General features: G+C 42.8%; 1 protein-coding gene and 1 pseudogene across 12 annotated transcripts in view; one reads left to right on the forward strand and one right to left on the reverse strand.

The window, feature by feature from the left end:
* Positions 1-2902: 2902 nt before the first annotated feature.
* On the forward strand, positions 2903-3452 carry LOC132672588 (ubiquitin-like FUBI-ribosomal protein eS30 fusion protein pseudogene; annotated as a pseudogene).
* Positions 3453-5907: 2455 nt separating this feature from the next.
* Positions 5908-17184, reverse strand: part of PHACTR4 (phosphatase and actin regulator 4) — a 100436-nt gene continuing 89159 nt past the window's right edge. For all 12 annotated transcript variants that reach the window (XM_060624727.3, XM_060624720.3, XM_060624717.3 and 9 more), the window contains 5 exons: positions 15677-15732; positions 14274-14335; positions 12081-12218; positions 11328-11404; positions 5908-8161 (listed from right to left, as the gene is read on the reverse strand). In XM_060624727.3, coding sequence (XP_060480710.2) covers positions 8146-8161; positions 11328-11404; positions 12081-12218; positions 14274-14335; positions 15677-15732 — 349 coding nt within the window. In that variant the 3' untranslated portion in view covers positions 5908-8145. The remainder of the gene's footprint in view (positions 8162-11327; positions 11405-12080; positions 12219-14273; positions 14336-15676; positions 15733-17184) is intronic.

A 17184-nucleotide genomic window follows, 5' to 3' on the forward strand; every position in this document is an offset into this window, starting at 1 on the left:
AATAAACATTAAAAAAGCTTTTTTTTAAAAGTCAGTTTCTCATTCTTAGAAAATAGAGAGGTGGTTGCCAGGGACTTGGGGTATGTGGAAAGGGGGAGGTGTTATTTAACAGGTACAGAATTTCAATTTGGCAAGATGAAAAAGTACTGCAAATCTGTTATACATCAGTGTGCATATAGTGACTACTGAACTGTATACTTAAAAGTGGTTTAAAAAAGGCACACTTTATGTTTTTTTTAAAGTTTACTTATTTATTTTTTTACTAATCTCTATACCCAACATGGGACTTGAACTCACAACCCCAAGATCAAGAATCGCAAGCTCTACTGCCTGAGCCATACAGCACCACCTCTGTCACCCGCGTCACCCCACCCCACCCCCACAAAGGCACATTTTATGTTCTGTGTTTTTCTACCACAATAATAAATTGTATCTATAGCAAATTAAAAATAGCTTCCTCTAAGAATGCTGTTGATGAAGAAATAAAAGTCATTAATTTCATTAATTCTCAACCTTTGACTATGCATCTTTTTAATATTAAAAAAATTTTTTTTAACGTTTTATTTATTTTTGAGACAGGGAGAGACAGAGCATGAACAGGGGAGGGTCAGAGAGAGGGAGACACAGAATCTGAAACAGGCTCCAGGCTCTGAGCTGTCAGCACAGAGCCCGACACGGGGCTCGAACTCACGGACCGCGAAATCATGACCTGAGCCGAACTCTGCCGCTTAACCGACTGAGTCACCCAGGCGCCCCCAAAATTTTTTTAATGTTTGTTTGTTTTTGAGACAGAGCATGAGTGGGGGGAGGGGCAGTGAGAGAGACACACACACAGAATCCAGAGCAGGCTCCAGGCTCTGAGCTGTCAGCACAGAGCCCAACGTGGGGTTCAAACCCATGAACTGTGAAATCATGACCTGAGCCGAAGTCAGGCATTTAACCAACTGAGCCACCCAAGTGCCCCTCTTTTTAATATTTTGTGTGATAAAGTGAGAAGTACACATAAAGTACTTTTGTGGTCTGCAAAAGTACAGCATTTGTCTCCAGGAAAAGCACTTCTATGATTGTTTTGAAATAGCCACATCTTTTTCCTGAAATACCATTTTACTTGAAAGAATGGCTGACATCTTTACCAACTATGTATCTGTGTGGGATTGGATTTTCTTCATTTACTTCAACCAAAACAATATATAGCAACAGATTGAATACACGAGGAGATATGAGAATTGAGCTGTCTTCTATTAAATCAGACATTAAAAAGATTTGTAAAAAAATGTAGAACAGTGCCACTCTTCTCCCTGATTATTTCTGGAAAAGTTTTTTTTCATAAAAATCCATTATGAATGTTAACATGTAATGGGTTATTATTTTGAAATGTATTATATTTCATTATATTATAATTATATAAATTATATATTTAAAATGTTTCCCAGTTTTAATTGTAGTACAGTAAGTATCAATAGAAGTCACACACAGATACAAAAGTTCTTGGGCGTTCTGAATAATTTTTAAAAATTTCCAAAACCAAAATGTTTGAGAACCAGTTTACATTTTTTTAACGTTTATTCATTTTTTTGAAGACAGAGACAGCAGAGCATGAGTGGGGGAGGGGCAGAGAGAGAGGGAGACACAGAATCTGAAGCAGGCTCCAGGCTCTGAGCTATCAGCAAAGAACCCTATGCGGGGTTTGAACCCGTGAACCATGAGATCATGACCTGAGCTGAAGTCGGATGTTTAACAGACCAAGCCACCTAGGTGCCCCAAGAGAACCAGTACTCTGATAGAAGTAAGAAAGAAGACACGTCGGGCTCTGGGCTGATGGCTCAGAGCCTGGAGGCTGCTTCCGATTCTGTGTCTCCCTCTCTCTCTGCCCCTCCCCCATTCATGCTCTGTCTCTCTGTCTCAAAAATAAATAAACGTTGAAAAAAAAATTTTTTTTAAAGAAAGAAGACAAATAATTCTGCACCTGCTCCTTCCCCAGCCATATTACCAGTATTCAGCTCCTTTTTCAATCACTCGTTCAACATTTATTTAGTGGATATGATTTATCGGCTAGGCATTGTGCTAGACAATGATGACTGTGATATGAAACTTTTTTTTAAACATTTTATTTTAATTTTTAAAGTATTTATTTTGATAGAGAGCGAGCACACAGGAGAGGGGCAGAGAGAGAGAATCCCAAGCAGGCTCTGCACTTGTCAGCGGGGAGTGTGACATGGGGCTCGATCCCACAATCCTGGGATCGTGACCTGAGCTGAAACCAAGAGTCGGATGCTCCAGTGACTGAGCCACCCAGGTGCCCCAAGATTTTATTTTTAAGTAATCCTTACACCCAAGTGCAGCTCAAACTTAAAACCCCTGAGATCAAGAGTTGCAGGCTCTACCAACTGAGCCAGCCAGGCACTGACTCGACATGAAACACTTCTGTCTGCGGGAGCCCACAGTAGGAGAAATAGACATGCCAGCAAATTATACTATCACTTGATGAATGCTGTATTCTGAGAACACAGAGGACAGAGCAACTGAACAATCTGCTCAAGGCTAAAGGAACTTTCCTAGGAGTTAAAATTTGACCTCAAACTTGAAGGGGTGGAGTAAAGGAGTGGAGTATGGATGATGACAGCATTGCAGGCTGAGGAACTAGCAGGACTACGGTCTCCTGGGAAGGGAAAGAAGTCAGCTTGATGAGGTCCACTGAAGGGAGAAGGTGCCTGCACTTTTCATGAGACCAGCAAGTAGGCAAAGGCTGAATTATAAAATATGTTGCAGTCCAGGCCAAAGAGTTTAAATTTTATCTTGCAGGCAGCTAGAGATCAATAAGTTTTGAAGTAAAGGATTGCTGTGACCAGCTTTGCATTTTAGAAAGGTAACTCTAAGCAGTGACAGAGCACGCAGCAGGTGGTGAGGACATGCGCGCCCTCTTTCTAGACTCCATCTTCGTGGTTGCGGCTGCAGTGGCCGTAGTTCAGTCGCCGACATGCAGCTCTTTGTCCGCCCCCAGGAGCTACACACCCTCAAGGTGACCGGCCAGGAGACAGTCGCCCAGATGAAGGCTCATGTAGCCTCTCTGGAGGGCATCACTCCAGAAGATCAAGTCGTGGCTCCTGGCAGGCACGCCCCTACAGGATGAGGCTACCCTGGGTAAGTGTGGAGCGGAGGCTCTGACCACCCTGGATGTAGCCGCATGCTTGGATGTAAAGTCTGTGGTTTCCTGGCCCATGCTTGGAAAGTAAGAGGGCAGACTCCTAAGGTGGCCAAACAGGAGAAGAAGAAGAAGACAGGTCGAACCAAGCGGTGGATGCAGTACAACTGGCCAACCGGCGTTTTGTCAATGTTGTGCCCACCTTTGGAAAGAGGAAGGGCCCAATGCCGACTCTTAAGTCTGTTGTAATCCTGGCTTTCCCCAATAAAGCCACTTAGTCCAGAAAAAAAAAAAAAAAAAAAAATAGAAAGGTAACTCTAGTGGCAATATTGGAGGATAGATTAGAGAGATCAGAGGTCATAAAGTCCCATTAAATTCTGTTGGCTTTGAACTTGGATGGTAGACAAGGCAAGAGGAGATACAGGAATCAAGAGACATTTCAGAGGTAGAGAATGCACAGAACTTACTGTTGCACTGGACCTGCAAAGAGGGGAATTTGCAGATAATAACAAAAGTATCAGGCTTAGGAGAGTAAACATGTGGTGGTCGCTAACTCTGATGATTGAGAAAGCAGGCTGTGAAGGTAGACAGTAAGGTCCATGTTGGGAGTACACAGAAGTTATCTTGGGGACATTTGGGTGTATAGATGTCCAAAGGGCAACTGGATGTAGGGTTGGAGTCCAGCACAAAATCTGAGTTGCAGACAAAGATTTCGAAGTTGTCAGAATAAGAGTGGTGGCTGATGTCACCTTGGGAGAACAGGGAATGAGAAGACATGAAAACCCATTTAAATGGGATGCTGGGAAGGAGCCAGCAGGGCAGAGAAAGCATGGTGAGAGAACTGAGAGACAGCAGTGTCTGAGAAGCCAAGGAAGAAGTTTGGAGGACTTAGGACATGGCCAAAGCATCAAATGCTGCAGACTAGTCAAATACATTAAGAGCTGAAAACAGAGTTTGGATGTGGCAGTTAACTGAGAAGTTGCTGGTGGCCTCAGGCAAAGCCATTTTAGTTTGGATTTAGTTTAGATTTTAATGAGTTGAGTGACTATGGCTGTAGAAATGGAAAACCAGGTATACGGACCAGAGGTTACAAGCCAATGTCAAGAAGCCTATTCAGTTTACATCTACATCACTTCTTTTTTTCTGCACCTGTCACTCATTTAGCTCAACTGCTTGGACTGTACAGGGAATGCGAGCTGCTTAACATTAGAATCGATTATGTGGAGGGAGTGTAGGAAAAGCTGGAGGTAGGGCAATAGGTTTAAGAGAAAAGAGATAAGGGAAGATTGTTTTTTCCAGGGGTGGTGGATAGGAAGGAGATAAACACTGACTGAATGAGTGAATGAATGAATGAATGGTGCGTGTGTGCCTCTTCAGTACCAGATGGAGGAAAACTGAGGGTGTTTGTCCCTGTCCAATGGCCTCTGTGCTTTCTTGGGGGAAGAAATTAATGGTATCCACACAAGAGACCGATGGAACAAGTGGCCCAGATTGCTGGTGGTTCCTGCTCTACCCTAGAGCCTCCTAGAGCTGAAATTGGTGGTTCAGGCTGTGTTTGGTTTCAGGGCTTGGCTTTCCTTTGTGGTACGTTCTTATCTCTCATCGGTGCACTTCCTATCCCATCTCCTCCTATTCAATATCCCCTGCGTTTGCCCTTTCTGAAAGTGTGTTTTCAAACTTCTGTTTCCAGCTGCGGTCCCCCCTCTCCTGGGCACACTAATCTAAATCTACAAGGATTTAGGGATGAATTCATTCATCGTTTCAGCAAACATTGAGCAACGTGCACCTTCAAAACACCCTTCTGTAGACAATGCTTAACCTCAAAAGAGCGATGGCAATTTGAGACCTCTTCGGAGCTCAGTGGGGTTTGGTCTTTGGAAGGCAAGAGAAGGAAAATCTGTCATTGGTGGAACCCAATGACATGGGCAGTTGTGACTCATGGTTCCTTTGAACTCTTGGTAAAGGGTGGTGTACTAATCAAAGCCAGTCTCTGAAGTGACAAGAGGAAAGTGAGTCATTTGGTGAGGCTACAGGCCTTGAAACTGGGCTGCTTGCCAGAGGAGTACATGAGGTAGGAGCTGTCCTGCTATGCTGTCAGTCTCAAGTCTATTTCCATGGGGTCCACACACAGTAAGTCCTTGGAGGGACAATCGACTGGGATGCAATTGCCTGTCCCTGAATATACGCAGTGAATACATAATTTGCTTTGACCTTTGGGAAGCAACTTCACCTCCCAGGTTCTTTTTCCCCTTACCTCCCAAATTAGGGGTGGGATAAATAGGATAAAGGACCCGGTGCCATACCACGGGGGCAGGTGGTGGTGGTGGTCACAGTTGACTTTTTGTCATATGTGTGCACAGACAGACACAACATGACTGACCTTACCTCTGGCTACACTTAATAATGTTAGTATTATTTCTCCCCCTCATATACTTCTTTTAGGGCATCTAGTAGTATTTTACGTACCATTTATAAGCTAGCTTAAATCTTTTGGAATAAGGTAGAACATTTAAAAAAAAAAAACAACACTTCAGGGGCACCTGGGTGGCTCAGTTGGTTAAGTGTCCAACTTTGGCTCAGGTTGTGATCTCACAGTTTGTGAGTTTGAGCCCCGCGTCAGGCTTTGTGCTGACAGCTCAGAGCCTGGAGCCTGCTTCCGATTCTATTTCCCTCACTCTGTCCCCCTCCCCCACTCACACTCTGTCTCTCTCCCTCTCAATAAATAAATGAATAAAAAATAAATAAAGCAATTCATACCAGAATAGTATACTTTGTCTTTTTTTAATTCTAAAATACTTTATAATTAATATTGATAGGAAGACTGATATACAACGCAATTATTTACTTTACAAGGAGATTCTGTACATCAGGGAAGCATCTTAAAGTACAATACATCAGACTTTTATTTCTTCTTTACATTATGATTACGAATTGTTACTTACATAAAAAGGGAACACAAAATCCATTATATATATATATATATATATATATATATATATATATATATATATATATAAACAAACACCTGAAAGGACTTGACCCCCAAAGTATCTTGTTTCAAAAGAACGTGAATGAGATGAACCAGAGTCCTTTGTGGCACACAGAAAGCAGACAAGTAGCTCAGGAAATCCAATTCTGTTTCACACTTGGCACATTAAGGGAAAGCAGCAGAAGGGTTTGGAAATGTCACCGTAACCACAGAGAATGCTAGCATAAGTCAGTCTCCAAAGCAACAGAGAGCTTCGAAGAAGTCATGTGTGTGACCGCCTTATATTCAGACCTCTCACCACGGTGTACAACTGTCACTCCTCTTCTGTGGACCCACTCTAGCTCCATAGCCGCAAAGCATCGAACAGTCACCGAGTAATCGGAATGCTTCCTGATTCCCCATACAGAGAGAAGACACTACCTTTTTAAGGTCACGTCAGCTCTTTTGTTTTGACCTCATGGGTTCTCATTGTTCAGCAAATCTTATATGGACATATTAGGAGAAAACGAGTAAGAATCTAGTGAACAATTACAACAGGGACTGCAGAAGAAATCGGCGAAACAGCCACAAGTTTCTGAACATTAAGAGAAAAAGGCCACATTCATCAGTTAAATAGGAACAAATTTTTTTCTTCCGCTTAGTCTGGATAGGAATTAGAGGGAAATGGTGAGGCAGTATGGTTTTCCAAATAAAAAAGAAAGCAAATAAATTTTCTGTTTTAGGAACATTTCATATTAATATACATTACAAATACAAAAAGGGGTGGGGGCCGAGTCAAGGCCCAGGCACCAATGACACTGGCTCCTGCTTAGCAGAGGAGGGGTACGTGAGGTGGAAGGAGCCAGAGAGGCTCAGCAAGGGGACGGGTACCTGGAGGGGAGAGGGTGAGTACAGCAGGGAAGGGCAAACAGCACTGAGCAGGAGGGAGGAACAGTGGGTCCTGACTGTGCTCCTCCTACTTCCGCCTCCAAAGTCCTCTTCTGGTCCGCACCCCACTTCCCTAGGACCTTGCAGTGACTCTGGCTGGAAGCGTGGGGGCCCACAGCAGGCGGCTGGCTCCCACAGAGTTGCCACAACTCTGTTTTCCGGAGGAGAACACATCTATTGGTCAGAATGATTTAGAGTATCATTTGGTGCGACAAATGTACAACAGCTTATAAAATTTAAGCCATGAGTTAGTTTTGTGCCAAAATGCCATTAACAGAGAGGCCTTTTTTGGTTTTGTTTTTGTATACAGAAAACATATATGCTTTCTCACTGTCTTAACTTGGAATCTAATTGCAGCTCAGATTGTTTAACAGGCAGGAAAACACACAAGTTTCCAGCACTTCTTCAAGATCATTTTTTTTTTTTTTAATTTAAAAAATAAAAATCAGGATGACTTGTGCCAGAAAGGAACATGTCAGATCCCTAGCTCCCCTCAGGCCGCGCTGCCCGAAGAGGACTTTATTGCTGTGTGACAAGAGGTATAGTGCGCTGCTTTCCACTGACGTTCCAATGTGGTGTGGAGGTGTCCCCGGGAGGTGGGGGCCCCTCTGCCAGAAGGCTGGGGGCCTCCAGAAGGTTTTTCCCACCACCAATTGGATTTGATGGCTGGGGCCACACAAGGGGCACCCACGACCAGGACAGGGCAGGTAAGGCGAATGGTGCGAACTGCGCCCCAGCACAGAAGTCATCTTGGGGCGACGGTGTGGGTGGCCACTAACACTCGGAACCGGCAAGGGGCCCAGAGCGTGGGTGGGTGCTGAGGCAGACCCCTCAAGTATGATGCAATGTTAAAAGGTTCAAAAGCACGGATGAAGTGTTCAGTTTTGCCCAAAGCAGCACATGACCACCCATTCCAGTGAAATGCTACATTCAGAGAAGTGCTGTTCGCCCCAGAGCTACATCCCCGAGGACTGAATCCTGGCTGTGCTGCGAAGTGCAGAAGTTCCTTCCACATCACTCTGGAGACTGAAGCAGCCAAGCAGCCCTGTTTTGGGGGGCTGTTTAGCTCCTCTCTCAGACTTCAGCATCATGGACGATGGTAGCTAAAAGAGATGAGCAAAAAGGGCCGAGTTACCAGGTATTGTAGCTTGTTTTGCTGTGATTATCTGAATAGTCATGAAATGTTACGCTCTAATTTTTTTTTTAACTTTTATTTATTTTTGAGACAGAGAGAGACAGAGCATGAACGGCGGAGGGTCAGAGAGAGAGGGGGACACAGAATCCAAAACAGGCTCCAGGCTCTGAGCTGTCAGCACGAACTCAGACTGCGAGTTCATGACCTGAGCTGAAGTCGGACGCTCAACCGACTGAGGCATCCAGGCGCCCCCACGCTCTAATTTTTAAAAACTGCCTCTCTGCTACTCTAACTCTACCTAACTTTTCTTCTTCTTCTTCTTCTTCTTCTCTCTCTCTCTCTCTCTCTCTCTCCCTTTTTTCAAGTAATCTCCACACCCAATGTGCGGCTTGAACTCATGACCTCGAGATCAAGAGTCACTCAAGGACTGAGCCAGCAAGGAGCCCTATTTTCCCTAGAGCGCTTTTCTGGTTCATTTTCCACAAACAATTTTCCCCTTAAGAGCCACTCATAATTTTATATTGTGAGGCTTTGCTTCCCTCCCTGGGCTCTCAGCCTGAAGATCCAACTGTTCTAGGCATCTCCACCTCAGTGTGTCACAGGTTTGTCAAGCTCAACATACACAATGTGCTTTCCAGTTTGTTTACCGTCTGCCTTCTGCTTTTAGAAGAAAAGCTCCTTGAGGACAGGGACTTTATCTTGCTCTATGTTATATTCTAAGCACTTCCTTAGTACTGTTATCTACCAGGTAGTAGGTGTGTAATAAATATTTGCTGAATAAATGTCCTGAAGTGTTCACCTCAACTCCTCATTGACTTCGGAGACATCAAAATGACAAGTTTGAGATCTAAGAGTCCCTTGACTACTTTCTTTAATTCATCCCTGGAATCAAGAGATTGCCCAACCTGGTTCTGTGCTTGAAATGGTGTCCAAATCCATCTCTCTTGCATTCTCACAATCACTTCCCTGGTTAGCTACCAGTGTGCTCCCTGTGACTATTTTAGTTACATACATACATACATTTATTTATTTAAAGTTTTTAATTTTTATTTTTTAGTAATATCTACACCCAGCATGGGGCTCAAATGCACGATCCCGAATCTAGAGTCGCATGCTCTTCTGACTGAGCCAGCCAAGCGTCCCTAGTTTAGTTACTTCCTGCCTGGTTTCCTTGCTGCTAGTTTCTTTGTCCTACTACGTCACCTTCCATCGATCCACCAGAGCTCCACCTGAAACGCTCAGAACTCCAGTGGTTCCAGTGTCCTAGCATAACAGTCAAGGCTCTTCAGGGTGTGACCCTAACCCATTATGTTGGTCTCCTCTTCACCACACTGCTCCCATGTGTCCCCTGCTCCGTGACATTTTCCGTAACCCAGAGATAGTGTGCACTTGGCTCACCTCCCATAGCCTTGTTAATGCTGGTCCCTCTGCTTGTTCCTTCCTTCTTGTTCAAATAAATTCTTTCACGTGCTTTAAGATCCAGCCTAAGTGGCATCATCTCTATGACTCTTTCTTTTATTGTTGCTCGCTATAGTACTTTATTATTATTGTAACAACAATGAGAATGGCTAACACTGACATAGCCAGAAAATGGTGGAGTTGGGATACGAAATCTGGCCAATTTAGGACTTAGAATGACTGGGGCATTTATCGTATTGATTGCACTATATATTTAGTAGTGCACAGGTCTTTTTCCAGATTAGAGCACAGTCTTCTTGCTGGCAAATTTGGCTTGTTATTTGAGTTCGTATTACATTGCCCTGAATAGTGTTACTGGCTGTTCAAAAAATGTGCCTTCTCTCCCACACTGAGTGTAGAGCCTGCTTAAGATTCTCTCTCTCCCTCTGCCCCCCACTCACTCACTCGTGCTCTGTCTCTCTCAAACAAAATTTGCCTTCTCTACTATCTCAGTTCAATACAAAAAAATTCTGTAATTAAAAGAACCATTTGCCTGGATTGTGATGGAAAAACGTTTAACAATTATTTTATTTTCCAACTTTGCTTGCTTGCTTCTTTTTATAGCAAACTGTAATTGTCATTGTATTTTCCTTCATTTAACCTCTTTAAAAAAAAAAAAAAGTTTATTTACTTAGAGAGAAAGCATGCAAGCAGGGGAGGGGCAGAGAATCCAAGTAGGCTCTGCACTGTCAGTGCAGAGCCCAACATGGGGCTCAATCTCATGAACCATGAGATCATGACCTGAGCCAAAACCAAGAGTCAGAGGCTTAACCAACTGAGTCACCCAGGCACCCTACCTTTTTTTTTGTTTTTTTAAAGTTTACTTTTAGTAATTTCTACAACCAACGTGGGGCTTGAACTCATGACCCCAAGATCAAGAGTCGCATGCTCTTCTGACTGAGCAAGCCAGGCGCCCCTAGCCTCTCTTTATAAATGTTCTAAGAGTCACCTACATACTTTCATTGATTCCATTTGTAGCCAGCTGATTCTTTAGATGGGTCCTTAATCACAATAGTAATTCCACACCAAAATACTTCTTGGCTTGTTTCATGAAGACAGGGAACTAAAATGAAGTTTATATACTAAATTGGTAAGATCAGCAGTGCTAGAAATAACCGAAACCAGAGAGGGTGAGATACTGTCTAACTTAGCAACAATTTCCTTATACAACACCTGGGACACTGAGGCACAGGAAGAGAGCACCCAGGGGCTTTCCACCAGTCATTCCTTTTTCCACTCCTGGTTCTGCAACTTACTTAACCTTTTTGGGACTGTTTCATTTTGTTTCTTCTCTCTTCTCTTCTCTTTTCTTATTTTAGATAAGTTCCACACCCAACGTGGGGCTTGAACTTATGACCCTGAGATCAAGAGTCACACTCAACCGACTGAGCCAGTCAGGTGCTCCTGGGCCTGTTTCTTCATCGACAAAATGGGGATATTAAGAAAGCCTATGGGGTTATCGCAAGATTAAATAATATACGTAAAATGCCACACTCAGTATAGGCATTTCCTACTGCCTCTTAGTTGTCATCCCTGTCTCTGAATGTAGTCTTCTTGCAGTCAACATGCTGTCTCCTTCTTTTAATGATGGCATTAAGAGTCCTTCCCATCTGGACAACTCTGTTGTGTCTGGTTTGTGGTAGAGCTCTACTTAGCTCACGGTATTTGGCGCTTACCGTGTAAAATGTTTGCTCTCTTCATGAACCTCCATCTCTGAGCTTTTAAATTCATTTAATTCTTTTCTTATGGCAGCCTGTGGAGTAGAAACAAAAATGTTTTAGCATCTTCTGTCGGCCATAGTACATATAGCAGTGTCATTTGCCATTTATTCTCGCTTGTGCTTATTAACTTCATGAGTTACTGCAACCCATAGCAGGCAACCCGGGGCGAGCAAAGGAGCCAGGTCCACACGCCGAGCCTGGTACATGTCGCCTTTCTTAACACTATTTATCTCATAATAAACCGAATCTCTCTAGTTACATCAGAACACCTAGAGAGCTAAAAAGAGATAGTGTAACTTTTATAGTTTATAGTTTTTTTTTTTATAGTTTTATAGTTTTACAGCATGTACAAATGCTTTTCCTGTTATACAAGTGAAATACAGGTCATTACTAAAACAGACCACCCAAACTCCCTCCAACAGAAATAACCACCATTAAAATGTGTTTTATTTCCTTCCAGATTTGTGGACTCTGTGATGTAGCAAGGATTTTCTTTTTTTTTTTTTTTTTGCTTGTGATGGTGCTGGTGATGGAGTCATTAGTATAAAGTTTTGGTTCGTACATCTTGGCATTTTATATCTTGATTAGAAATTTAACATATCAAAAAGTAAAAATATTATGTTTTCCCCTTCTAGTTAGTGTATTACATTCTTCAAATAGAGACACACACACACACACACACACACACACACACACACCAACAGGCACCTTGTCAGCAGGGGTCAGTTTGGTCCAAGGTTTGTCGGCTCGCCGGTCATAATCTTGAGCATCTGTTACCTCCACATACTCATTAAATCTCAGAATCTTCCTGGCAAGTAGTTCAGCCACAGTCGGCCTCTGACTGAGCTGAAAGAAATGGAGCCTCTTAGTTCATTATGCCAGGGATGAGGCATCAATCATGCATTCAAAACGCCTCTAACCCAGCGCTTCAACCTTACTGCACACTGGAATTGCCTGGGGACCTTTAAACACGACTGATCCCTGGGTCCATTCCCAAAGATTCTGGGTATTGGGAGGTTTTGTTTAAAAAACAATTTTTTTTAATGTTTATTTATTTTTGAGACAGAGACAGAGCGTGAGCAAGGGAGGGGCAGAGAGAGAGAAGGAAGACACAGAATCCGAAGCAGGTTCCAGGCTCTGAGCTGTCAGCACAGAGCCCGACTCGGGGCTCAAACTCGTCAACCATGAGATCATGACCTGAGCCGAAGTCTGATGCTCAACCGACTGAGCCACCCAGAGGCCCCTTGTTTTGTTTTTTTTTCTTAAAGCTCCTGAATGCCACAGCTAACATTGAGAACCATAGCTATAAACCAGTATAACCAGTATACCCGGTGTTTCTCAAACTTTAATATGCATACAAAGCATTTGGGGATCTGGTTACAATGTAGATTTTGATTAAGGTCTGAGGTGCAGCCTGAGATTCCGCATCTCTACAAGCTCCCAGGTGATGCCAATGCTGCTGGTCTGTGGACTACATTTGGGGGAACAAAAGGATCAGAGCTAGACACTAACATGTAATACATTAGGAAGTGAATACCTTTAATATGAAAGCAAGGTCTAGTGGGTAATATAAAGGGTGAATTTCCTTTTATTATGAATAATGCCGAGATCTGGTAACGAATCAGGATTTAAGGTTGCATAGTCAGGTAACCTGCTCAATCTGAAGGCATCGAGTCCAGCTCTGGCCTCTAGACTGAGCTCCCCTCAATCTAACAAGGATAATTCCTCTGTTCCTGGGGAAGGGGAAAAGTGGGAGAAATCAGGAAGAAACCATCTAGATCCTTTGCTCTTCTGGGGATTCTTGTAAGTTTTAAGAAATATCTAGAGAGTTCAGGCCAAATCAGAATCTACAGGAGGCAATTACAAACTATTATTGTGGGAAGGAAAGGGAAAAGCTTAAAAGCCAACACAGGTCTAGGACAGAAAAGATTCTACCCCATTTGATCTGGGACTAAGAACAAATCCCAGTTGGCGTTTTTATACTTCTGGTATATACTTCTGGTTTGTATACTTCTGGTAGTGATACTTCTGGTATCACTAAGGGTCAGTTCAGTTCTTTCTGATTAGAAAACACCAGTGTGCCTTGCAAACTTGAATGCTACACACTCCTTCTGTTACCGTCTCTATTACTTCAACAGGTTTTAGAGTCTACATCAAATCCCAGGTTTGCCAAATAAAAGGTCAGAATTTATGCAAACATTAATGGAGCACCTTGTGCCAGGCATTCTTTAAATAATAAAAATGGGATAAAAGTGCTTTTCAAAAAAAAATTTTTTTTAATGTTTATTTTTGAGAGAGAGAGAGAGGACAGAAAGTGAGTAGGGGGGAGGCAGAGAGAGAGAGGGAGACACAGAATCTGAAGCAGGCTCCAGGTTCTGATCTGTCAGCACAGAGCCCGACATGGGGCTCGAACCCACGAACTGTGAGATCATGACCTGAGCCGAAGTCAGATACTTAACTGATTGAGCCACCCAGCTGCCCCAAAAGTGCTTTTTTTAAAAAATGTTTATTTTTCAGAGAGAGAGAGAGAGAGAGAGAGAAAGAAAGAGAGAGAGAGAGAGAGAGAGAGCGAGCATAAGAAGGGCAAGGGTATAGAGAGGAAGACAGAGGATCTCAAGTGGGCTGTGTTGACAGCAGAGAACGGATGCAGGGCTCGAAGTCATCAACTGTGAGATCATGACTTGAGCTGAAGTCAGACACTTAACAGTCTGAGCCACCCAGGCACGCCCCAAAAATGCTCTTGATAATGTTGTGTTGTTTTCAGTATCTGCATCATGTATTACATTTTCATAGCAACCTATGGCAATTCAAGTCAAACGTTTCTTTCTAACCAAATAGGTCATTCAAATACAAGATATGTGGTCAGTAGACAGACTGAAACCGAACAACTGGGCTACATACCTTTCTAGTAAGACGACGTTTAATCTCTCGTTTTTCTGCCTGCCGATCAGCTTCATTTTTAGCTACAGTCAATAGTCCAAAACAAAGAATATTACTTCAAAATGGCCATTTGTATATCCAAGTATTCAGTAATCACACGGCAGATATTTCTTATAGGCTCCAAGTCAGAATAAAATACTAACTTTGGGGATGGACAATCAAGATAATTTTCTTGTCAACTGGTAGAGTCAAATAATTAGGAGCGAGGGTCAGCAGCACTATGGTACCAAATCCAGCCAGCTGCCTGTATTTTTACTGTCCATGAGCTAATAATGATCTTTACATTTTTTAACTATTTATTTTACGTTTATTTACCTTGAGAGAGTGCCTGCACCTGTGTGCAGGCAGAGGGGGAGAGGGGGAGGGGCAGAGAGAGGGAGAGAGAGAATCTCAAGCAGGCTCCACACTGTCAGCACAGAGCCCAATATAGGGCTTGATCTCACAAACCATGAGACCATGACCTGGGCTGAAATCAAGAGTTGGACACTTAACTGACTGAGCCACCCAGGCGCCCCTGATCTTTACATTTTTAAGTGATTATATTTACTATGTGCCCTTTAGAAAAACTCTGCAGATTCTTGCTCAAGAGCAACCCCCAAGAATGAAGAATGGAGATCACACTAAGTTTCATGAGATATGTCTACAAAGGTTTCTAAGTTTAAAATTCACTTAGTGACTAAGCTGTATATATCCACATAGTGATGAAGGAACAGGGGGGATGGACTGGGCAGACTGAGCATGCCCACAAGTAACTCTATGAAGCCTAATCCTCTCAGTGTGGTGGTTTTTAAGGGCAAAATTCATCCTATAATCTGGAAAACGAAATCAAATGTATATCAGATTGAATGTTATTTTAGGAAGGTAATTATGCACATAGGAAGTAAATGAAACACATGGTCTTATTTTGTGACTTTAGATGTACCAAAGTCTTAAAAAATGAAAAAGACAGGAAGGCTCCTGCATCTGGGCCTCGCTTTGGGCCCTAGCCCTCAAAGTCCATTAGGAATAGGAAGGTGCACAGCCACAACCTCACTTCCCTGAGGAGGAAAGTTGGGCAGTATCTGCCACATGCTGTCAAATCCTCCCACATGGCCAAAGCAGGTCTCAGGATACTGTGAGAATATCGGAACAAAATTTTCTGGAGGTTCCCAGTACACTAAGCAATACTATACTGATATCTTGTAAAGGAAGCTTGGGGGAGTTCTGTTCCTTCCGGAGAAAAGATATGAATAGTCCTTCCTGGGCCGAACACCCTCTCCTTGGCCCTTGCAGAAAATGCTTCTCTTCTCTACTCTAGTATGTGCCTTAAAGTCAGAAATCTACAAAGAAAAGCTGTACAACTTTATGCCCATAGCTGGACTCACGTTGTAGTATATTCCGCTGTTCTAGTTCTTCTGCTGTCGGTCTTTGACTCAGTCGTCTAAAAAGGAGATAAATAAGGATATTGCCCATGTTAAACCTCCCAATTCTACTTATTCAGAATTGTTTTGCTCTCAGTTTATATTAGCCCCTACATTAGCATGAAAGCAATACATTTTCAAACTGTTTTGGTATTTCATTTGTTTATCTGATTGTTTAAGAAACAATTTTCATGTTGAAAGTGTTAACATGGATATTATAACATAAAAAGAAACTCTACATGCAAACAGGAGGAAAAGAGTCCAATGCTAGCTCTGATATTAACGAGCCCTGTCACCACAAAAGAGCTCAGTCAGATCCTGGGTGTACTCATCTGTGAAGTGAAGATTTGCACTGGACTGGAAGCTCCCAAACAGACCTGCGGAAGGAGCACAGGCCCTCAAGACACGTAACAGAAATTCTAACCCAGAAAACCAGAATGAGGACTGAGATTTTAATATATATATATATTTTTACAATCCTTCTCATGACTCTGATATCTTTCTTTTGATTTTTAAACCAGTGATTTTGCAACTACTGGAATTTAAAGTTGTCTCTCTCTCTTTCTCTCTCTTTTTTTTTAATCTGAATCTGAAGCAGGCTCCAGGCCCTGAGCTGTCAGCACAGAACCTGATACGGGGCTTGACCTCATGAACCATTAGATCATGACCTAAGCCAAAATCAAGAGTGGGATGATGAACGAACTAAGCCACCCAGAGACCCCTCATTTCCATTTTATAATTTCAATCTCCCTGCCCCCAGCAAATAAACCTGCTTTATGTACCTATAGTTTTCAATTTCTAAAATTTTATATATGGAGCACCTGGGTGGCTCAGTCGGTTAAGTGTCTGACTTAAGCTCAGGTCACGATCTCACAGTTGTGAGTTCGAGCCCCACGTCGGGCTCTGTGCTGACAGCTCAGAGCCTGGAGCCTGCTTCGGATTCTGTGTCTCCCTCTCTCTGTGACCCTCCATCACTCGTGTTCTCTCTCTCTCTCAAAAATAAATAAAACATTAAAAAAATAAAAAAAATTTTTTTTAAATGTTTTATTTATTTTTGAGAGAGAGAGAGAGAGACAGAGACAGAGACAGAGCACGAGTGGGGGAGGAGCAGAGATAGAGGGAGACACAGAATCCGAAACAGGCTCCAGGCTCTGAGCTGTCAGCACAGAGCCCGACACGGGGCTTGAACTCACAAACCGTGAGATCGTGACCTGAGCCGAAGCTGGACGCTCAACCGACTGAGCCACCCAGGCGCCCCTAAAAAAATTTTATATAAAACAATATAGTATGTGCTTTTTTTTTTTTTGTCAACCCTCTTGCAGCATAATTACTGAGCTCTGAGTTGTAGCATCATAAACAGTTTGTTGCTTTTTTTTTTTTCCTGTGCAGTATTCCACTGAATGATCACGCCACAATTTGTTCATCCATTTGCCCTGTGATGGATATTTATGTTGTTTCTATTTTTTTTAGGG

This window comes from Panthera onca, chromosome C1 (genome assembly GCF_046562875.1).
Source record: "Panthera onca isolate mPanOnc1 chromosome C1, mPanOnc1 haplotype 2, whole genome shotgun sequence".
NCBI lineage: Eukaryota > Metazoa > Chordata > Mammalia > Carnivora > Felidae > Panthera > Panthera onca.